At 39.1% G+C, this 23,247-nt stretch overlaps 2 protein-coding genes and 1 long non-coding RNA gene across 9 annotated transcripts; 1 reads left to right on the top strand and 2 right to left on the bottom strand.

Annotated features, from left to right (window-relative positions):
- The first annotated feature begins 484 nt into the window (after positions 1–484).
- CCN6 (cellular communication network factor 6) lies at positions 485–8,543 on the top strand. The gene is made up of 5 exons (XM_062632494.1): positions 485–1,095; positions 4,282–4,558; positions 4,968–5,210; positions 7,531–7,724; positions 8,060–8,543. The coding sequence occupies exons 1-5, from the start codon at positions 1,033–1,035 to the stop codon at positions 8,339–8,341; spliced, it is 1,059 nt and encodes a 352-aa protein (XP_062488478.1). The 5' UTR covers positions 485–1,032; the 3' UTR covers positions 8,342–8,543.
- On the bottom strand, positions 1,974–7,611 carry LOC134170772 (uncharacterized). The gene is made up of 3 exons (XR_009967362.1): positions 7,546–7,611; positions 4,342–4,466; positions 1,974–2,141 (listed from the first exon to the last, which is right to left on the bottom strand). It is a non-coding gene; the product is annotated as an uncharacterized LOC134170772 (long non-coding RNA).
- Positions 8,544–8,988: 445 nt separating the features above from the next.
- On the bottom strand, positions 8,989–23,247 carry TUBE1 (tubulin epsilon 1). Of its 7 annotated transcripts, none has more exons than XM_062632486.1 (12): positions 23,115–23,247; positions 22,964–23,037; positions 21,722–21,774; positions 19,328–19,385; positions 18,657–18,772; positions 17,515–17,636; positions 16,051–16,238; positions 15,072–15,247; positions 14,285–14,425; positions 12,839–12,979; positions 11,257–11,431; positions 8,989–10,173 (listed from the first exon to the last, which is right to left on the bottom strand). In XM_062632486.1, the coding sequence occupies exons 1-12, from the start codon at positions 23,137–23,139 to the stop codon at positions 10,015–10,017; spliced, it is 1,428 nt and encodes a 475-aa protein (XP_062488470.1). In that variant the 5' UTR covers positions 23,140–23,247; the 3' UTR covers positions 8,989–10,014. The 7 variants fall into 7 exon arrangements, with proteins under 7 accessions (XP_062488470.1, XP_062488471.1, XP_062488475.1 ...); XM_062632487.1 differs by having other exon boundaries at positions 19,328–19,382; XM_062632491.1 differs by lacking the exon at positions 21,722–21,774 and having other exon boundaries at positions 23,115–23,147.

Below are 23,247 nucleotides of genomic sequence, written 5' to 3'. Positions count from 1 at the left end.
TTGCTCGCTGGTGTTAAACCATGACACTGCTCAAGAGTTTGGAAGGACAGTTCAGGATTCATTCATAACTGGAGAGGGTATATGGCAGTCTGAGTTGGGGAACAAAACAGAATTGCTCGGACTGGATTTGATTCCATACACCTATCAGAACATCTGTCCACACACAGCCGCTGTGTGAGCATGGTCATTAGAAGCCTCTCCTACGAACTCTGGACTTCATAGGAGGGGGCTGAGTGAGGACAAACATAAAGGAGGATCATTCACCAGGGCACTGCCAATGCCACTGTTGCAGGGATGGAGCTTTGGAGCTTTTATCTTATCCTGGAGACCCTCACCTGTAAACCTAAAAATCAGGCATGTCACCTTGATAGTATTAAGGAGGAGGTATTCTGGAGATATGAAAGCTCTTGTGTTTAGGTGGGGTAAACATACTTTTATAATTTGGGTTTTCTCATTAGGATTCCATGGAGAGAAGCAGTGCAGAGTATGTACTAGTGTTATTTCACACGGTAGCATCTCTTTCCATATTTAGAGAGCATGTTCTGATGGTGTTAATTTTTATGCTGTGCTTCTTCTAGGCACAATACACTAGAAATTTTGTGAAACTCACTCTTCCCAGCCTCAAAAAATACATGTATTTGCGGCTCTGCCCTTCAGATTTCAGAAATTCCTGCAATACGGACTTAAAGTCAAGTTAAAAATAACACTACATTTTCACCAGCAAGACTGAAAATCAGATGTCACCCCACCCGACCTCAATTAAGTCAGGCAGAATCTGCTGAAGCAGCTGGATGGGATCAAGCAGGGTGTGAAAATCTGTGTTCTAGCACTGGGGAGAGAAAAGATCAGTTGGAAATTTCAGTGTGAAGCTGGTTCCGTATGAAGTGGAGAATTTCAAGTGTGAATGCGTGTATGTGTTCATGCATGTGCTGGGGAAAGTAGGGTTGGCAAGGGAGACAGAGGAGAGCTTTGTGTTCAGTGCTTCCTCTGACACAGCTCAGCCTGTTCCCTATCTCCCAGTTTCACTTCTGAATGTGCAGGAACATGCGGTGGCTCCTTTTTCCCACCATCTTCATCATCCCTTGTACCCAGCAGGTAAGTTCATTAAAAAGAAGAAAAAGATTTCTCCCTTCTTCACTCTGTCCCAGTTTTAAGCTTTTGTTTGCTTAATGACAAAATAAATTTCAGAGAAGCAAAGTCCTCTTAAAGAATAAGGAGCCATTCGCTATGCCTGAGTACATTTCATTTGCAGCTTATTTACTGGATCAGTCCTGATTTTGGTATTTTTTTTTTTTTCTCTAATCTCTATGTTAATATGAGTCAGTGAAAAAAAAACGCGTTAGGGAAGCTTAAATTGCCAGCAACCTTGATTTTTATTTTTGTCCATGCTTATATTCCATAGAAATGTATATATACATGGATATATGTATATGTACATGTAAGGGGTGGTCTGACTTCAGGCTGGGTTTTAAAATGAGAAAGGCACCTGGACTCTGAAAGACCTGAGCTTTGTCTCTTATGAGAACCCGTTAAAGGATAGCTTGTGCTGAAGGTATTTGTGACAAAGGCCAATTTTGTTATTTACTTCATTTTGAAAACCCACTTTACTTGCTGGTGACTGTGTATTTTTCCTTTATGAACAAGATGAATGTCAAATGGAGAATTTTCAGATGAGTGTCTCCCTCCGCTAACTTTGCATATTTAAAGCCAGACTAAGATAACCAAACAATAGCAATAAAACATTGTCTGCCTTTGCTATTTGCTTATTTGTGCCATCCAGACCTTGTTCAATCTTTAAAATGTAAGAAAACAAACAACAACACCTGAAGGGTTCCCGCACAATGATCTCATTTTCCACTCTGCCATAGGGTCAGGAAAAGCTTGCAGTGTGCTTGTGGGGTGTGGATAGCTTTGGTATAGAAACTTTGGGAAGCAAGAATTAGAAAAATATTTGCTGTGAACTTGACAAACTTTAAATTTTCATTGTAACTTAATAGATTTGGGATTTTTTTTCAGGAAGATTTTCCTGGTAGGCTGAGCTCCTCAGTAATTCTACAGTTATAAGTGTCAGGTATTTGCCTGATGGTGATTTTCTCTCTGTGAAACTTTGTAGTCTCACACCTTTCAGTTGACATCTTTCCCTACGGAAAGGAGAGAAAAATCACCGGCTTAAGTAGAATCTTGTAGGTTTAAAGCATGTTTTAATTTGCAGTACAAATTAAACATATGGGTTGAAGCACACAGATTATTTCCTGCTACACATGCCTATTTTGAAAAGCAGTATCTGGTTTAAGCCACATAACCTCATATAGCTGGCACATGGCCAAATTCCTAACAATAATCCTCTGCTTAAAAAGAAGAAAAGCAGCAAGAAAGTGTTTCCTAAAACAACCATACAATTTTGAACACTGCTAAATATATAGGAATACCTGTGTGTCTTATTTCCGGAACAAGTCTTGGAGAAGCTTTACACTCCAACGCAAATGTTCATCAAATTAACGTTATGGTTTACAGAAAAAATCTTAGATGCCTAAAAAAAGTATACCTAAGTTAGTTGTTTCTTTATTATTGCTGCTTTCAGGTAAAAAATATTAGAAGAAATCTTCTGCATGCTGAATGGAATACCACATGACATTAATATTCATTTATTATATGAATTGCCTCTGTGAATTAATATCTATCTTAAAAATCATTCAGCCAAAAGAACTTGAAAGCTACTATTTTGGAGCTTCATTAGTAGCTGTGAATTAAGATATCGTAAGTATAGTTGTAAATGACCATGAAAAATGGAAATTAGGGGTAGAAAAAAGCCTTTTAAAAGGTCATTTACTGCTGCACACAATTAAGCGATATCAATTATGCTGTGAGAGCTTTCATGGGATGTGACATATGAAATGCTGAATTCTGCAGATACTTCCAGTTTCAAAGCTGAACTGAAAGAAAACCCAGCCAAAAGATCCCTTCCCCAGCTTTCCCTTAGCGTCTGTGCTGGAGGTGGTTTCTACATCAGTTGAACCCTGCAGTTCAGGGGAACAGAGAGAAACTGAGAGGTGGCCTTCATGTGCCCACAAAAAGTATAGGCTATATATGTATATATATTACTTGTTTTCTGCAAGCTCAATGGTGATACTGGCGCCTGATGAGGAGCTGGATCTTGTTTGTCACTCTTGCCCTGTGGACTGTCAGAGCTGCTTGTAGAGAGCAGCTCCCAAGCCTTACATTGTGCTGGCAGCCAAGTGCTGTGTGTGCCCCAACTTAACTATGGATCCAGTCATCCGTGATGAATAACTATATCACAATCTGCATTTCTGCTGAAATCAGCAGCATGGAAAGATTTAACGCTAACATCTGAACTGTTATGTTTTAGATGCTGCTTTTCAAAAAAGCAGATAGAATATAGCTATCTCAAAGAGAGCCTTTCACACTCTATGCTGACTTAATCTTCCCCCATGCCTCAAAAAAATAAAGCTATCAAGAATTACTTAGGCTTCCTTTTCTTAAAAAAGAAGAGGAATCTCCCCCATAAATTCTGAAACAGAATATGGAAAACAGTAAATTCAAGCTAGATCCCGGCTTCCTACTGCTGTTAAAACTCTTTTTTAGAGATACATCTTCACCCTTTAAGCCTTGGATTCAGTTTAACACTTACTCATGCAAATACTCTTAGAAAATGACCCATTAAGCTCAGTGTAACTACTAGCCTCCCTTATTGGGAGCCAATTTTTGGATCTAGCACAAGAGGATTTGTAAATCCCACCATGTTCTTTCCCAAACAGCTACTCAGATTTTGGAGTGAAAGGAACTCTCAAAAGAGGTTTACTATTTTATAAGGCTTTTGCCATCAGCAGTGGACACAGGGCAGTTGCTGGCTATCAGACAGTGGGAGGAATCAAAAGTTAATTAATTTGACAGGACATTTGTGGGAAAGAATATTTAAAGTAAATCCACCATCTACTTGAAAATACTTTTTTTCCCCTACTTTAGCTCTACTACGGGTTTTGCTCTCTTGGAGGCAAAGGAAAGGCTGATGAATTGTGTTTTACACCAGCAATAGGTAAGGCTCACTGGCAGAATGTCACCTCAATGAATGACAGACGATCAACGGAACTGGTCCTCTGTCTCCTACCTAAACCTCACAGCTTCTCACTTTTGGATCCTGTGAGATGAGAAACGTTAAGTGCCTTCATGCAGTGTCACAGTTTTATCCATCCCAACTTTGTTTTATGCCATCTCACCTATGTATAATGCATTGGCCTCTCAAAATATCCCACCGTGTGTAAGTTTTTCCACAGCTCACCAGTGAAGCCTGGAGAGAAACCTTCAGAAACTGGTGAAACCCACCAGCGCAAGGAAGTTTGCCACTGGCCATGCAGATGCCCTCCGGTGCCAACCTGCACTCCTGGAATAAGCTTGGTGAAGGACGGTTGTGGCTGCTGTAAGATCTGTGCCAAGCAGTCAGGAGAGACCTGCAATGAAGCAGATGTCTGTGATCCCCACAAAGGCCTCTACTGCAACTACTCGGAAGACAAGCCTAGGTATGAAACAGGCGTGTGTGCATGTAAGTTGTTCTTCCATGTTCCCTTCTTGAAATCCAGGAGGGTGGGACCACACAGGTGCTTTTGGAGGAAAACTGTACTTGCTGGCCCTGCACAGCTCTGTGCTAGGCAATTTATCCTCATTTAATCCTTTGACTGCTCAGTCAAGGGATCTGAGAGTAGGGCTGGGACTGTCTTTAGGCATACCGATATATGCATTAGTGAAATCAGTTCATTGTGCACAAGCCTGTTATTTGCAGTCATGTTGATGACTGATTCAAAGCTAGGTGTCTGTAAGTTATCACAGGGCACAAATAAAGAAATATGTGCTTGTGCTGGGAAGAACATGTGGGTGCAGTAAAGGCTTTCCCACTCTGTAATCAGGAACCACGTGCTCCTCCTGTGTTAGTAACTGTTGTTTACCATTTGCAGATCTGATAGCTGTGGGATGTGAGATCAATGGAGTTTATTATTTTAACGGCCAGACCTTCCAACCTAACCCACTTTATAAGTGCCTGTGCATCAGTGGTGCAATTGGATGTACACCTGTATTCATACCAAGATTAGCAGCAAGTCCCTGCGGCAGGGTCACGGGCAGAAAGAAGCCCGGACAACCCATCTGTGGCCCAGGACAGCACAAGCAGCTTCAAGCAACAAACTACAGACTGATGTCAGGTGTGCCTGGCTACACTGGTAAATGTTTCTGTCCATAAGCCTTGTTGCATTTAGTGTCCCTGGCTCAAGCAGCCAGGCGGGCAGCACACTGGCACTTCCCCAGTTCTTGCTGAAGGCCATTGCCAGGATGACTTGTCTGTCCCAATTACCCCTCTTACTCTTAGGTCACAGACTCTTTTCTCTAAACCCAATGAATATGCAAAGCAAAAAAGCCTTTTGGCTTCTGTCACCAGTGAATTGGCCAAAGCTACCTCCAGCCCATCTTTCTGCAGAAGTTTACTACTCATCAGATCAGACCAATTAGGGCTGCTGGTGGACAGCCATTTCACAGCCTAGGACCTGTCTCGCTTTCTCCTGCTTTGTCCCGGTTTTCACATACATACACTAATGTGTTGGAGGCCTCTTTCAATAGAAAGCAGAAAATTGTAAAAAGTGCCTTAGTGGCTTTCCTGAATTCACAAGATTTGAGGTTGCTGCAAGGACAATGCTCTCCTCAATTTCCTCTTGATTCAGTCTGACCAAAAGCTTACAAGAGCTTACTCATAAAGTTCTGCCAGGGTCAGCTGATACTCTCTTTAACCTCATTCTCACTCTTCTGCTAACACTGTAGCTCTCCTTTTCACTTTAAGGAAGCAGCATTGCCAGGAGCATCTATCCTGGCCCATGCCTGGCCACAGCTGCCTGTGCTTGCGCTGTCTCCTTCCCTGTGCATGTGCAAGTTTCCACAGTGAAACTCAGCTCTGTTACAACTGCTGTGGGTACCAGAAAGCTGAGCCATTTACTTGGTGGCAGCTTGAACTGTGGGGAAATTAGGCCTGAATCATCATCATGAATCAATAAAATAAAAGGATTGCAAAGCTGATCAGAAAACCTTCATAAAAGGCAGCTGAGTAAACAGGTAGAGGCATCTAAGTCAATCCGCAGATACACAGACCCACTTACAAAATCCAAAGTTCAGTTTTGAAAACTTCTGTTAGCAGTACTTATGCAAGTTAGCAAAAAACAAAAAGCAGCTCATCTTTACTTCAAAATTATGATACAACACCTATAATTCATATCAAAGCCTTTTTACAGAAATCTACTTAATGCTGTGTACAAACACACACTTCATGAGGCAACTGACTTCAAATGACTTCATTTCTAGAGAGCATCTCTAATCAGATCAAAGAGAAAACACAGAGCTTTGAAAACAATGGCAACCAAACCATCTGACCCCATGCAATATATTAATTGGGTTTGTGGGGAGCTGTATTTCAGATATCTGGAGAACAGGACTGAGGCATTTACTTTGTAGTGCTTCAAAAGCTGCATCCCAGCCTGTAGTAACTCCTTCATTGGCTGCAACACTGCACCACTGCACCTCACAGCGTTTGTTCTAGAATTTGAATGAGCTGTGCAACACAATCTTGAGAAAACCCATCCAGCTTGCAAAGCATACTTCCTATGTGCCTTGGCAACCCAACAACCTGTCACTGCGATGGCTGTACATGCTGAAGGATGCTATTCCTTAGGTGATATAAACCCTCTGAAGAAAATCATCTTGAAAGTTTTGTTTCAAAGTGAGGTCTGCCCCTTCCCAGTGCAGCAGAAGTATCATGTCAGCTATGAGTGGCTCAATAGGCTGATACAGATTTTGAAGAGTCTTTTCCTGTTAGTGTGGCTAACGAGTGCTAAGTTTTGCTTTACTGCTCTTGCTCTGTTTTCTGGCTTTCCTGGTGAATTTGATTTACCTCCTTCAGACACACAGGGATGTGCCAAGGTCATATTTAAAAAACATGTGACAAGTATAAACGACCACTGAACTTCCCTTTATTTGTTGCAGATCTCTGAGAGACTTTTAATCTGCTTGCTGCAATGAGATCTTTAAATTGCAGTCTACTTCCCAGGTAGCATTGTAATTCTGCCCATGCTCTTGACTAAATACACAGATTCCACAGTCAGGTGGGTTTTTCAGTTCCACCGTTAACTTTTCCACCACAGTTTTTTTAAGTATACTCCTCCTCCAGCCCTAATCCATCAGGAAATAGACTTTTTGGTGGTGTCTGTAAGCAACTAGAGAATTTTATCCCTCAATAAAAAAAAGCTAAAGCCCTCACAGTATCTACAAAGAAACCAACACTGATGTTTTCAGCACTCCTTTTCAAGCTATGCTTGGCTTTAATTTTCAATGTCTCTTCCATTCTGGACATTTCATAAAGATTCCACAAATAACTCTCTCCATGTAACATTTCTATCATGTTAAACTGAAGGGTCAAACAACATGTGCAATTTCACAATCCTGGGGTGGTTCTGCTACATATATAATGTATTGCTGTCTTAGCTTACAGAAGCTTACCATTAGTGTTGAAGAAAAAGTGCCTGGTGCAGGCAACTCCCTGGACACCGTGTTCCAGGACCTGTGGCATAGGCATATCCAGCAGAGTGACCAATGAAAACAGCAAGTGTGAAATGAAAAAAGAGAAGAGGTTATGCTTCATCCAGCCTTGTCTGACCAATACATTGAAGACAATAAAGGTATTTTCTAATATAAAATGGCTTCCTAATAGAACATGAAAATATTGGAAGTAATGGAGTCATGGATGTATTTGTAACTACTAATATAAAGTGACTTTTTTATTAAGGGTTTTGAAAGAACTCTTCTGTTTTCTGCCTTCAGTCTTCAGGTTTCAATAGTAAACTACAGATGTGTAATTTCAAACAAAGTGTTACATTGGCCTGAAATATAGGTGCTGCTAGTGCTGTCTTGGTGCTCAGAAAATATTTTCTATGTAAATGTTGCCATTTTTTTTCTTATGTTTTGTTTTTAATGTTTAAAACCTCACAGGCTTTTCTTTATTTTTATATTAAAGATTCCAAAAGGGAAAACATGTCAACCAACATTCCAGCTTCCTACAGCAGAGAAATTAGTTTTCTCTGGATGCTCAACTACTCAAAGCTACAAACTAACTTTCTGTGGGGTGTGCTTGGACAAGCGGTGCTGCATACCTAATAAGTCCAAAATGATCACTGTACAGTTTGAGTGTCCCAGCGAAGGCTTCTTTAGGTGGAAGATGATGTGGATAACATCATGTGTATGTCAGAGGATTTGCAGTGCTCCAGGAGATATATTTTCTGAACTCAAACTTGTATGACAAGTTACACCATTGACTGTAACCCGCTGGGAGTCCAACAGCACATTCACACCCAGAAGAGTTAGCATAGTCCCCTGCCACACCAACATTCATAGTGAAACTACATATGGGAATACTCATTCATTAAATATCATCATCAAGCACCTAAATAAAAGTAAGAGCGCATCTTTTTAAATGGAATTGGTTTTGTAAGTGGAAGTACGTTCTTGAGAAGGATGTATGTAACACTAGTACTACCAAAACAATAACTTTTGGCAATTGCAAAAGGCACAGCAAGACAGCTTCATACCCCACCATAAGAAGTTGTTGCTCACAAAGACAAATACATGCAAATTCATAGATGCTCTGACCTATTAGAAAAAAACCCACCACTCTGTAATACTTCATCTATCATTCCCGATTCTCAAATTAACATTTTCTACTGTGTATCTGCAATACTAAAATACATCAATGCTGTCTCAAACAGGGGAAGTCATTTTAGGCTCAGACAGATTTATCTGCTGCATAAAACATTCTCTAGTGCTCTGAATTTAAACAACACACTGGTAAAGGAACAAGTAAGCGGGCATCTGCAGATAACAGATACAACATTTCAAGGAAATGACTACTTTTAGGCTGTTTTCTTAAAAGAAAATGCTCTCAACAAATGTTATCACAATGTTTTATTGAATACTTCTGGACTTACACATTGAAAATTGTGCTTATTTATACACCTCCTCCAACTCTGCTAGAAGGACTTCAAGCTTTAAGAAATCATTGTATTGATCCAGTCTGACTTGTAAGAGTTCACTAGTCTTGATGTTCTAAAACAGCCAAGGCTGGCAAGCAACTGGAAACAGCTGTATATCCTATTTTGTAAAATTTCTTACTGCAATATAAAAATCTACTTACCCTGGTAATTATAACTATTAAACCATCTATTTTACTTGCATTATTTTAAGCATATAAATTTTGTTCTCCAAACAGTCATTATAACTTCATTATAAGTGCATGTTTCAGTCAGAGGTATATCATTATCAAGTGCAACTCAGCATTCATTAATATGAATCATTGATGTTAATTAATACTCCAAGTATAATACTTGAAACAAAAACTTTGTCAAAATTTGATATTGCAGATTTTGATATCAACTCAGAATGCTCTAATACAACTAAGTGCAACATGGAAGCAAAAATGTTACAACTATGAACATAGAGCATTCTGAAATTATGACTATCCTGCAAAGTTTAAGAAGCCAGTTTCATTACAGACTTGCTTTCACCTTTGAAGAGATGATGCAGGCTTCTCTTCGTAGTTGCTTGTTATAAAACAAATCAGCAACAGTGATCCTTCCTTGAAGCAAGACCTGCCTTTAGTTTACTGTAAGATGAAAATCTGATAAAAGGACATTTTTGGCTGCTATAACCTCTCCTTCTCCCCTTTACAGCATATGGTATGTCAATTCACAGTTAGGAAGATGGCTCTTACTGATATGTTTACCATAATTAGATGCCTTCAAATCTTTCTTACAGTCTGGGCCTGTCACTTACTATGATGCCTCTCAGAGCCAAGGAAGCCATTGTTCCAGTCTCACTTTGGAATTACAATAGCTCGACATGTTTCAATTCAATTCCATGCTTCAAAGGTTAGATGCTTCAGGGATTGCTTTTTTCTTTAAATCAGTCCTTCCTTCTTCAGACAACTATCTTTAGTCTTGATGGATCTGTTCTAGGCCCACCCTTTGTGGCATCCAGTTCATTGTACTCTTCTATTAGATCAGACAAAGATGATATGGCTTCAGAAAAACAGTTTTGTTCCATCCCATCTACATGCAGATAATGGTGAAGGTGAGCCTATGAGAATAAATTAATAATAATAATAAAAAAAAAAAAAATCAGCGTTTTCCTTTTTCTTGGCACCAATCCTTTTGGCTCAATAAGTACCATTTAGCCCACACTGAAGAGGAGCGTGCAAAGACTGTAGGACATAGATTTAAAGACTTCTGACATTCCTTGTTTAAATACTTAGCAACTTTAGTAATAATCCCCTCTGAAATCACAGTCGATATTACTGATTTTTTTATATGTCCATCTTTTCATATTGTGTTTTTGGGTTCGCCTGACCAAACTGTGTATTGGTTTTATGTGGCCAGGTTTTAGTAGTGAGGGGGAGTGCAGGGCTGCAGGGGTGGCTTTTGTGAGAAAATAACCAGGATCTGCCCCCATGCGAGACAGAGCCAGATCCAGTTGGCTCCAGTATGGATGTGCCACTGACCAAAGCTGAACCCAGCAGCAATGCTGATACTGCCTCTGTGATAACATATTTAAGGAGGGTAAAAAATGCTGCACAACAGCTGTGAGAGAGGGGAGTTAGAAAAATGTGAGAAACAGCCCTGCAGACACCAAGATCAGGGAGGAAGGAGCAAGAGTGAAACTGAGGCTGGGAAAGAAGGACATGGAGTGGGGTGAAGATGTTCTCAGTTTTATTTCTTACTATCCTAGTCTGTTATTAATTGGCAGTAAATTAATATTCCCAAAGACAGATCTGTTTTGCCCATGACAAACTGGTGAGTGATCTCCCTATCCTTATCTTGACTCATAAGCTTTTCATCCATACTTTCTACCCCTGTCCTGCTGAAGAGAACAGCTTGGTAGGCACCTGCAGCCAGCCAAAGTCAATCCACCACAAGCTGGTAGGCAGATCTGTCAGATACTGACTCACTGCTGAAGAAAATAAGTATATAGCCTGGTAGGTAGAGATCAATAAGGAGGTTACACTTTTTGAGCAGCAGCCATTGGAATGATTCCTTGAGAGGTAACAAAACAAAAATCTTGGGCTGTTACTTTTAAGCAGTTCCTTTGCAATACTAAGATTTGCTTCAATAAAGCAAGATGCTCATGATTAGTGGCTACAGATGTTATAATGATGAGTTGTACCTTTTTCTTGTAGAGCTTCATAAATCTGTCTTTGAGTTCAATGAAAGTTGGTTTTACACAGGTGTTGTTTGCTAAAGCTAGAAGAGAATGGGAATGGCCCACAGGAGGTACTGAACACAAACCAGTTTTCCAGCCCTCTTGATTCCAGGAGACAAAGTGCAGGGAAGGCTTCAACCTGCAATACAAAAATGTAGATAACGAAGGACTGTAAAGGGCACAAACAAGTTTCCTTTGCTAACAGTCTGAAAAGGTAAACACTTAAACTTTCAGAACTAACCAAGCCAGTTGTAACTATCATTTTGAACACAATGTTTTAGACTTCAGACTAAAACAGTGTCCATTTTAAATTACAAACACCAGTTTTGTTTATTTAACATATCAGGGTTTGAAAAATAAAGTTACAAACACCTATTTCTATAAAAGGGACTGCAAGCAATCTGAGACTTACAAGAGGGGGAGATTAATATTGTGTGGGGACAATCGGTCCACGTGTAGTTTAGGAATAAGTAAAATGCTTTATATTCTCAGAAATTTTCCCCATGTACCTGTTTGCCTGTAAACTCCATTCTGTATGCAAAGCTTCCCCCTGCCTTTCCTTTTATAACTACGTAGATCAATAGTGTAAAAGGTAGAAGCAGAGTGCTAACAACAGTTAACTCAAGTATGATTCCTGATGATGCAAGTATCAATGACACAGAGGAGCCTTCCGTTCAGTAAAAGCAAACTTCTACTACGGAACTTACTCTTCAAATATTTTACTTGCAGAAGACCTCAGGAAGGTTGGGCTTTGCTTTCTTTTGCATTTTTGAGAAAGGAAAAGCACAGGAACATCTAGTCAGCTCCCTTTATTTGTACACCCAAGAACACTGTCACTTACTCTAACTCATTATGTAAATTAATTACAGTTTCTTCCCTTCTGAAAAGATGAAAGCTATTTTCGAGTAAACTAATTTGGTATTTGTCCTGGGTTCAGCAGTAGCAGTTATCTTCCTCCTTCTTCGTAGCTGGTGCAGTGCTGTGTTTTTGACTTTCAACCTGGGAACTGTGCTGATAACACTGATGTTTTTAGTTGTTGCTCAGTAATGTTTACTCTTACCAAGGACTTTGTGAGTCTCATGCTCTGCCAGGAGGAAGCAGAGACAGGACACCTTACGCAAATTAGCCAAAGACGTATTCCATACCACACCACGTCATGTCCACTATATGAACTGGGGGTAGTTACCCGGAAGGGCTAGGTCACTGCTTGGGTCAGGCTGGGTATCAGTTGGCAGGTGGCAAGTGGTTGTATTCTCTTCCCTTGTTATTTCCCTTATCATTATTATCATTGGTAGCAGCAGTGATTTGTGTTATACCTTAGTTACTGGGCTGTTCTTATCTCAACCTGTGGGAGTTACATTCTTTCGATTCTCCCGAGCGGGGGAAGGAAGGTGGGGGAGTGAGCAAGGGCTGCATGGCCGAGTTGCTGACTGGGCTTAAACCACAACAGTACTGAAATTCTTAAAATGAAAATTGAGAATGTTCTGGACAACTGACAACAGCTTCAAAACCAAACCCCATGACTACTTTCTGTGGTATTACAAACCTTTCAATATTTCTGCGAAGGTCTGAAACCTGCACATTTCCTCGAACAAGAAGTGCACAGGCAAGGTAGAGGCTGTGCTTTGGATCTGCTTGAATTAGTTGATGATCTCTGCTGAAAGCATCTGAAAACATCTGGTCCAACCTAGGTGAAAACAGTTATGTACTCTTACTAAAGCTGGGTACAAGAGTTCTTCAGAATGCCCCCCCCCTTCAGGGTTTAAAAGTTCATAAAATTCTAGAGATAAAAATACATTTAACCTGGGACCATGAATGACAGGAAAAAGATTCAAACCCTTTTATGCACATAACGTTGGCAATATAATTTTTAAAAACACACCAGATCCATCTTCCCCCCTCTTCTCCCTCATGTTACAAGCCACCGTTCAGTCCAAAGTCAAAAAGCCAGAGAAGTGAACAGACTAAGAGATCTTTATTATGGCAATTTTGGGTCAATGGTCACAAAGTATTAAAAAATATGTAAAGGGACGTAACTACTTCAGGCTCAGGTTACATGAAAATTTAAGTAGACAATCTCACTGCTTGCGAAGGATCTCACAAGAAACACCGAAGTGCTGCTGACCCTGACAGAACTGCTATACATCATTATTTAAAAGGATCAATGAATTCGACAACTGCATTCATTTTAATTAATATCCAAGTTACTCTTTCCATTTGTTCCAAATTCTCTGCATCCATTACCTCTATTTCTTTCCAATGACCCCTGCCAGAACCTTCCTATTAAAAATAACTAGAGACAAAAATATTCCTCTTTCCACCTCACCCTAACACGTGATTGACTGAGGACCTCCCCGTAGTCTGCTACCTTCCCTGCAGCACTGCATTATCTCCTCAGGGTATGGTTTCAAGAGACCAAACTGATTGTCACAACCTGTTATCACAGAAAAGGAGTGGTCCTGCCCTCTTCTTCACTTTGCATACTTCCACCACTTACCCCAGCTGCCTGTCACTATTTGGACCTTTTGCTGACTGAACTTAATTCACTAAACCAAATAAAATCTATTTTAACTGGTTATTTTTCTGCCATGACATGGCATAAATAAAATCACAAAATGCGACAATTGTCAGGTTAGTGTTACAATGAGCTGTTAAATGGCCTCACTGTATCTCCAGACTGAAGTAGGGTGCCATTACTTACCAAGTAGTCTAGTTTAATTGCTTATTTGTCTTCACAGGATTTTGTGAGTCAGGTGCAGACTGTTACTTAGAACCCATATCACAAAGTCTTTTGATTAATACATTTTCCAACAGAAACATTTCCCAGCAGAGATAACAAAAGTAGATTTCAGGTTTACTGGCTCAACCATTCCAGAGAAAAGGGACAAAGGATGTTCCTAATATTAGCAGGACTGATTTGAAAATGCAGTAGATTTAAAACTGCTAGAAGTTCTAACCTTCCTTAGTTTCACTATAGATTTTTTTTTCTTACCTTCTAGAAGGTACATTAACATCAGCCAATGTATACAGAGGAGTCAAACTTGAAACCAAGTAATGAAGTCGAGGAAATGGAACCAAATTCATGCTGATTTCATTAAGATCCATGTTAAGGGAACCTTCAAACCTAGCAGAGCTGAAAAATTAACAGACTCTTATGAAACTGTTGCAAACTAAGGGAATTACTTTTAGAATGTGAGCATTCATTACATCTATGTTTTCAACTGTTCTATACAACAGCTGAACAACACAGCATTCAAGAAACCCTTCATGTACTAAGCTTTCACATTTGGCAGTAACAGTGCTATGTCTTATTTACACATCTCATTACAGAACAATAAATCATCAAGATTGAGACCTTGTTTCCTGATTGCAGTTTTTAGCACCGTTTTTCAGTATGTGGCCATAGCTGCCCAACACCAGTTTTAGTAGTGCATTTCACCAGGAGTTTCTTGCAGCAATAGGCAGTGTAGGAGCAACAGTGATCTGACAGTATTTATAAAATAACTGGCCTAGAAAGCCAAATCTCCCTAGGCTCTGTTAAGTATTAATGGAAGACGGTATCCTTCTGCATATAAACCTTCTTTACTTCAGTTCTAAGACTACCACAGGTAGGGCAACACCACTGCAATGCGATTACTTTCAAATACTTAAACATTTAGTAATTCTTAAAAAGAGAAGACATAGCAAATGGAAAACAATTAGTATTCTTTGAGTTGATTTGCAGCACACACGGCCTCCAGAAATAATACTTTTACAGAGGAATAAGCTGTAACTTTTACCTTGTTAAGTTCAGCAGCAAGTTGGCTAGAATGTTATTCATTGCATCAAATGGCTTTTCTTGTACAGTTTTTGCACTCCCTGCACTTGATGTTACCAAGCTGTTTTGCTTCACAGTTGACCCCAGCTTCCCAGAATTTGCCATCTGATTAATTTTATTAACTATATCAAACAGAGACTTTGAGAGAAAAAGCACACAAGAAGTCTTCAGCACAAAGCTTTCAAATTCAGTACTCCAATTTTTAATTTCAATTAGTTTTAAAGAGAAAGCTAAGACACAGTTCTGTCAGTTCAAAGATTATACCTTTGGTACATGTAAGTTCAACTTTTGACCAATTCCAACTGATTGATGTGTTTCTAAAAGTTTGTTCCTGAGTCAAACATCTATACAGCTTGACTCAGAAGTTTTTTATTCAACTACTCAAAATCCTCATTTTCTAAGATTACATTTTAAGTTTTCATAATTCTTGTGAAAGCAAAAATATATTCCCTAAATATATTTCCCTTTCTTTTGCCTTTTCCACAAGCAAACAAGACAGCCACTGAAGTCAGATACAAATGAGTCTAGTGGTTTGTTTATTCAGGTATGCCTATGATGCTCACATCACTAGTCAGTAAAGTCTGTTGGAATTTGGAGTGATGAATTATTTACCTTGCAGGACTCCACTAATACTATGCAAAAAATTGATTGCTAAAAGATTGTAAGACTCTCCACCTCTGCAAATAGAGGCTTTTCACTGCTTACCTTGAAATAGACATGAGAAAATTCACTCTATTTTGAAGGTGAAGAGCAATTTTTTAGTGATAACAATTGTTAATTTCAAAATCCTGTGAATGAGTTAGGGTTTCAATTACTACTTAAAAAAAATGAAGTTATGCTTTTTAAGACATGGTACTCAAATTAATACACAGAAGGAAGAAACACTTCCTACATGAAGTCTAATAAAAAAAGATATCGATAGAAATAGAATATTATCTTACTTCATTCTCTATTGGTAGCACACAGTCTGCATGTTCATTAAGCTCCTTCATAGCCAGAACACTGTTATATGGAGAAGTAATAACGTCATCCTCACCAGAGGGATAAACTGAAGTAACAAATCTATATACTTCTGGGAATTCATCCTCAAGCAACTTTAGTACAAAAGTTCCAAGACCAGATCCTGTCCCTAATTATGAATGAAGACAGAACAAGAGAAGATAAAAGGTTCCCCATGTCACCTTAAGACTTATGTTGGAAACTTTTACAACTTTTCAGTAATGCATATTAATGAATATTTTCTGAAGCATTTGGCTGACAGTGGAGGATCAAACAAAAGTTTTTCTCAGACAGGAAAGTAATTAAATGATAAAAGTATTTCCTACAGTATACCTGAAGGATGAAGTATACAATCTCAGATTTCTGCAAATCAGAAGGCTCGGTGTAACCAACAGTTTTTCTGACCTACTAGTATTTTGATTTCTTATTTTAAAATCTTTAATTTGAATTTTGAAATAAAACATTAAAAATCTTGAACTGCCCCAAACAATTATTTACTTTCCTTTTGGGATTTCTTTATAAAAAGTTTTCTCACTCTCCAATCAAAACAGAACCACCTCTTTACCTCAGCACACCTTTTTTCCTCAGTAGCACATAGCACCGAATTTAAATCGGAGAACTGAACTTTAGCTTTTCTGTCTTGGACAGCTAACATTCTCAGCAGCAGACAATTTCATCAATGAACAAGACAGCAAGTTTCTGCAATAACAGAAATAAGGTCTGCAGGGTCTCTCAAATTAAGCAAATGGCCACAAAAAAGGCGCTTGCTTCATATTTAAAGCAATTTTCTGTTCTTTTTTCCACATCATAACCAGTTATAATACAGGCTCCCCCTATGTTTCTGGGGCAGGAAGGCTTAGTGGCAATACATTAATGACAAAATTGTCACTACAAGGGATTCCTCCCTTCTGATTTATTAACAAACTAGCTGGACTGGTTTCAAGAGGGTTTTTTTCCAAGAGGTTTTTTTTTTCCTCAGAAAAGTCAAGTTTTTCTAATATTAAACAACATTAGAAGACTCCTTCAAAGCATTTTAGAAAACTCCCACCATTAAAAACATCTTCATTACAACAACGATGTCAGTGTTCCAAGGTTACTGTCCCTTCCTCTGATCAGTAATACCTCAGTATTTCCTTGTTTGGTACCCGCCTTGATCCACTCATTTCCTTGTGTTTAAAATTTCAGTTGTATTTTTGTTCTGTGTAGGACTTACCTTACTCATGATTTGGGTCCTCAGTGCTCTAACAAACCAAGTAATAATTACAGGTCTACTTAATTGGACAGTACTAATTTTTTCTTCTGCATTCTGAATGACAGACTACTACACTGATCTTTTCAAGAGCCAGGTTTTTCTTTTTCCATCTGTGGCTGGTGTAATTACATTAATGATAAATAAAATTACTTACCACCTCCCATTGAATGAATTATAAAAAAACACTGCAGACATTCGCAGTGTTCTGCAGCTTTCCTCAGCTTTTCCACAATGTTTTCCCGATACTGACAGCCATAAAGCTTATGACCTACAGCCCTGAGGACATAAAAAGTACTTTCAAAAAAAAATAAATTCCTCAATAAATCTTTCAATTTTTAATTTTAATTCCTCCTATTTGTCATTTTAGAGTTGAGAGTCCAGAGCTGGGTGCAACACTTAATTTATGCAAGTTGCTAAGATGTGGCTAAATCATGTAATTACAGGAGTCAGGATATGGGTTTAATTTTGAGGATGCAAGCAGCAGTAAATTCACAGCTGTGGAGTCTGCAGTATTATTTTGTACTGTTAAGGAAATAAACTCACACATTGGATGATGAAATTATAATATGAAACCAAAGTTATACACTGCTTAACAATAAGGATATCCCTATGTAATGTGTATAGTGACTTCCCTTTGAGCACTGAGTCAGTTGCTACCAGCAATAAAATCCCCTCCTTAACAGCTCATTTTCAACACACTTGCCTACCAGGTGGTGAAGTTACAGGATGCTTTATTCTCTGTATTGCACTCTCTCTTGGTACATTTGCTGATGATTTGCTTTCCAGTCTTTAGTGCACGGAATATTATTAGAAGCACATCAAGGTCTCAGGGAAAATTTGGAATTCATTATCTTAATCAATCTTTTCTTGAATTTCTCTTTTTGGTAATGCAATTTATATGCACAAAGCCAGACTCTCTGGTGCTTAGAAATCAGAAGCGTATTTGTTCATATATCTCATTTCCATACTAGTTGTACAGTGTCAAACTAGATTATGGTTTCAACTAAGCAATGAAAGTAGCTGAACACCAAAGAAATAAAAATAAAAAGCATGTTCTCTTGAAAAAGAAAATCAAAAAAAAGAGAAAAAAAAATAGATAAAATGATCTATCAGCATAATTATCCTTCTGTAAAAGGGTTTTCAAAGCCCTCCTCCAGGCAACAGTGACTCCAAAGTTTACTGGTAATATGCTACAGCTCCCCAGGTGCAGAACAAACCAAAAAGATACTGTTATCCTTTCCCTTTTCAAATGCCATCTAATTAGTTGCTAAGAAATGTGTCTGAAAAGGTTCTCACCAGTTGTTTCCTGACCCAGAAACATCTGTGATAAGCTGTGTGCTGTCAAACACGTCCCTCAATGGTCCCTGCAGAATTTCATTTACCACGCCCTCCTCCATGTCAATTAACAGTGCCTTTGAGAAAGGGAAGAATTAAAATTGTAAGTAAGCAAACCACCCTTTGAAATAATCACACAAAGAAATATAAAATTATTTACAATATAAAAGGCATGCTGTTTCTAGTCTGCTCAAGAGAAACATTTTTTTTTAGTTGTTAACTAGGAGACAAGCTAGATTCACCCTGGCTGATTTGCCAGAAATCGTTCAAGAGGATGTTTTGGGTAATGCAATTTTGTTAAAATTTCATAATGCTTTGCCCCAATAAAGAAAGCATTTTTCTGTTTCAGGTTTTCTTGCTTCTCAGACACTTAAAGTGGCTCAGAGAGACCCACTCCTTAGAAAAGGAAAATAAAAACTTTGCTGGTAATATCTACAATCATTTTATTGAAATTACGATTTTACTCATCAAGACTAGAAGCAAACTACATTACTCCACTGTACCATAAAAGATACTATTATAAATGTTACTATTCAAAGTAGTATTAAAAACCATATGCAATTATGAAAATTTCTACATAGCTGGAAGCAAATATACAGTGTAAAAAGAGTGACTTTTATGGATTGCCTTACTCGTGCTTTCAAAGAGCAGATTTTTCCTTTGTAAATATCGGGACCATCACCACCACTTCTGGAAAAAAAATAAAGCCAAACAAAACAGCAAGCTTAGAATCATAATAGAAAATAAGCCAATATGTATATTAGAATAAAATTTTCTCCTTAATCTTTTGCATTCAGAAGACTGCCACAATGTAAACAAAAACACCCCAAAAATGATGGCAAGAAAGACCTCGTAATTCCTGTGCAATGACAGGACATGATCTCTATGAGAAAGACCCTAAGCAGTACTTCAGGAAGCTGAAAGCATGGAAAATTTACCCTCAGATTCAGCCTCTGCTCTGTGGCAATTCTACAAGCATTGCCAAAACTTGAAAGGATTATTTTTCCTCTTGCATGTAGTATGTATATCTGCGTCATCTAATGGAACACAGCATACCAAGTAGCACCACTGGCTTTTCAATGGGGGTAGTGCAGCACTGCACTACTTACTGCTCAAGCTGTGAAGGCTGTATAACTGCACTAGCATGGAACTGTGTGTTTGACTGACTTTGCCATTAAGATTTACCAGTTCAGAAATCATGCTGTTTTGACACAGCTTAATTTTCCTTTTTTTCCAGGATGAGTTGTAGTGAGCCAGCCCAGGGGACTATGCATTGTGTACAATCACATTTTTCCACAATGAATGCTGGTGCTTCTGCACTCAAAGGATGAGGTACTTCCGTCTGGCCAAACTATATTTAACACAGGGGAAAAAAAGGCAGGGATACTAGAAAATGGATCTAATTTCCCCCTCATTTATTTACCATATTTGGTGGCTGATGAAGCCAAAATTTATTCTTCATTCATTCTTCATTTACTGTATTTTACATTCAACCACAATAATATTCCAAAATCGTAAGCTAAAATTCACAACAAAGCCAAACGTTCTGACCACGCTCAGTCCCATCAGAACTAAAGATTATGGGGCTGCACTGGGTTACTCAAGGATCTTCCACCTTCTCACTCAAAGAAGCAATCCAGGTATCTCTCATTAGCTGAGCAGCTCACAACAGTTCCAGTACTCATGTGATTCAATTAGCCTACACTACTCCCCATATGAATCCACTAGCACCAGTAAATCCAGCCAAGGAAATTCTATTTCTCCTCAGGCACTAACAAAATTCAAAGAAAAAAAACAAAACCAAAACCAAACAGCCCAATTCAACACTGCTTTCTCTTACTACTGTCTTTGTGGTCTAGCCCATACGTTCAGTCATTCTGAATCATTTTGATTCAGTTGCTGAAAGTAATCCCTGTGCTCTCTAGAATCCCTTAAGCTCAATTTTACATGTATTTCTGCATATAAAACCATACACATACATAAGCATATTTCTAATGTTACACAGGTTAATAGTAACCGTAACAGAAAAGTCTGCCTGGTTCTGCCAGTTTTGCTCATAGCTGTTTCTGACAGGATAACCTGCCTGGATTAATTATTTTAAACAGTGGTATGGCCATAGCATAGAAAACTGAAGTTTGCCAATTTTACAAGTCTTTCCATTTTACAGACAGAAAATGGATGATTCTATTGCAGCCAACCTTTCAACTGTAAACTTGGTGGTTTCATCTGGCACATACACAGATGTTGTTTACAACCAAATTTTCATGGACTTAAAAAAAAAAAAAATCCTCTAAGAAATGCCCACAGGGAATGGCAACTATAAACTCCAATGCACTTGCATGTTCTTTCAGAGGTAAAATTTGATACAAAACAGTAAGTATTACAATGCCACTTTAGTTACACTTGCATGTTGTATTTCAACTTTGCCACATGATAGAAGAAAACAGAGGCTGGTCAAATGCTTTTTAATTAAATAAAACAAAACAACAATATCCAAGTGCACAACTGTTTCATTCTTGCAAACTGCACAGATTTTTATAACTGGTCAGATAAGAGATGACTGGATGCTCTTACAGTACATATTGGTTAACCTTAAAAAAAAAACCAAAACATCACAGCCACCACTCCTTGTGTAACAAACTAGTCAGACAAAAGAGGTCTGAAAAATGACATGACCTTTCATGACTGCCTTACATACAATTACTCCTGCAGCTCTTCAAGAAATTACGCTAAGCTGGTATTCAGAGGGCTTGCAGTGTGATCTTGATTTGTAATGGCAAAAGCTATCACATCTTGACTGTCCACTTTTGGGACAGCAAGAAAGGAAGACAAACCCTTTCAACACCTTTCTGAAGTAAATACAGTTAAAATGGAAAGGTAAAGATAGTGTTTTGAGGAGAATACAAAAAAGTTAAATCCTCTTCTAGAACGAAATATGACTTGAAACAAAACTGTAGCTTAGGTTAAAAGAAGATATAGAATTATTGATTTTCTGTATTAAACTCGTGAGCTTCTTGATAACTTACCTTGTATCTACATTCCTAAAGAAACTGCTTAATGCTTCATCATAAATTCCTTTCTAAAAGGAAACAACACAAGACAATGCATCAGAAATTCTCAGTGCTTTTTCACAGAATAACTTAATTTGGAAGGGAACTCTGAAGGTCACCTGTAAAACCTCCCCACTCAAAACAGACATCTATACTGAATTCAACTAGCTCTAGTCAGCTCTAAAAAGAGCATTTCATTGAAGCATGAGCTTGATATTAAAACTCTCAAGAAGATGTAACTGGGAAACTAATTTTTCAGCACCAGCTAAAACTACTACTCTTCCTTAATTTCAAAAATTTAGGATTTTACTGACAATCCCAATACAATTAATTTGCATAGCTGCTGTTTAGCAGACTCAGTTCATCATGGTCTCCATGTTCATGATACCATCGATGTCCATGAAGTCCTGTGGAAAGCATATCACACTGTTATCAGTGATTCCTAAACTCCCTGCTAAGTGGTGGTATGGAAATTACTCACCCCACCATAAAACTAAAGAGATCTGGCAAGTTTAAGCACTATTATTTTACAGACTGGTTACCATACTTCTAAAGATGTGATGAGGCAGAATTTGGAAGTCACTGTTCCCTGCAACAGTAAAACCAAGATAGTCTGCCTATGCATATAAACTTCACCCATTGCTTTTCGCAGCTGCTTCAACTGAAGGTATTGAAAAGGACTGCTCACTGTTACCGGCTAAAATACGGTGTTTATCAGGAAGCAGTATGTTTATAGTCGTAACAAGAAGAGTGCATTTGTGTTTGGGGTACTCACAACAATCCTGGGCCATCCTTATGATGCTATTGTGGTCAGCACAACTGTACAGCAAGTCACTGCATAGGTTACATTAGCATAGAAAAAACAAAGTTGGGCTTTGGTGAGCTGCTGTTTTGCTTTACTGCCAAGTGGCAAAAGACTTCCATTAAACAACCCTCTGTTTTCATTAACTGCTTCAAATCCCGTCATGGGCTTTTCAAGGGGGTAAGGCTAGAGAAGTTGATCTGAATTAAGAGATAATCAGTTAAAAGGCTTAAAAACCTGTAATGAAGCGGCCTTCAAATAAACACAGCGCTCTACAGCCACAGCGAAGGGCCCAGGACGAAGTGAGGGGTACCGTGGCTTGCCCGCAGAAACCAGGGCAGGCGGCTCACCCCGGCCAACGCGCCGCTCCCCTCAGCCCAGCGCCGGCCGGAAGCGCGGGGCAGCGGCGCCGTTACCTTGTTGACGTTAGCGTGCTCCCGCAGCGCCAGGTCCCAGAAGCGGCAGCCCACCTGGTTCCCGCACTGGCCCACTGCAAAGGGGAAAGACGCGGGTCAGGCAGGGGTTGGGGAAAGGAGACCATGGGCTCCGGGTGCCGTGACCGCTTACCCTGCACCACCACCGACTGGGTCATGACGAGGCAGGCTGCCCCCGCCTGCTCGTTCGAACTCGGCGCCCGGAAGCCGCGCCCCCTTAATGGCCGCGTCGGAGGGCGGGACGTTGCGGCGGGCGGGTTTTTCCA

This window comes from Pezoporus occidentalis, unplaced genomic scaffold (assembly GCF_034315485.1).
Source record: "Pezoporus occidentalis ecotype Australia unplaced genomic scaffold, CSIRO_AGI_Poc_V1 ctg39, whole genome shotgun sequence".
Classification (NCBI taxonomy): Eukaryota; Metazoa; Chordata; class Aves; order Psittaciformes; family Psittacidae; genus Pezoporus; species Pezoporus occidentalis.
The sequence above is the reverse complement of the archived record's forward strand: the minus strand, read 5'-3'. Positions and strand labels throughout refer to the sequence as shown.

What these genes read in the sequence shown, in the direction of transcription:
- CCN6 (XM_062632494.1), top strand. Translation starts at nt 1,033, where the DNA reads ATGTGCAGGAACATGCGGTGGCTCCTTTTTCCCACCATCTTCATCATC. An exon ending in TGAAACAGGCGTGTGTGCAT is followed by an intron (nt 4,559 to 4,967) that starts GTAAGTTGTTCT and finishes TACCATTTGCAG; the next exon opens with ATCTGATAGCTGTGGGATGT. An exon ending in AAACTACAGACTGATGTCAG is followed by an intron (nt 5,211 to 7,530) that starts GTGTGCCTGGCT and finishes TTGCTGTCTTAG; the next exon opens with CTTACAGAAGCTTACCATTA.
- TUBE1 (XM_062632486.1), bottom strand. Translation starts at nt 23,139, where the DNA reads ATGACCCAGTCGGTGGTGGTGCAGG. An exon ending in AATTCATTCAATGGGAGGTG is followed by an intron (nt 16,239 to 17,514) that starts GTAAGTAATTTT and finishes ATTCATAATTAG; the next exon opens with GGACAGGATCTGGTCTTGGA. An exon ending in TGCTACCAATAGAGAATGAA is followed by an intron (nt 15,248 to 16,050) that starts GTAAGATAATAT and finishes TTTCTCTCAAAG; the next exon opens with TCTCTGTTTGATATAGTTAA.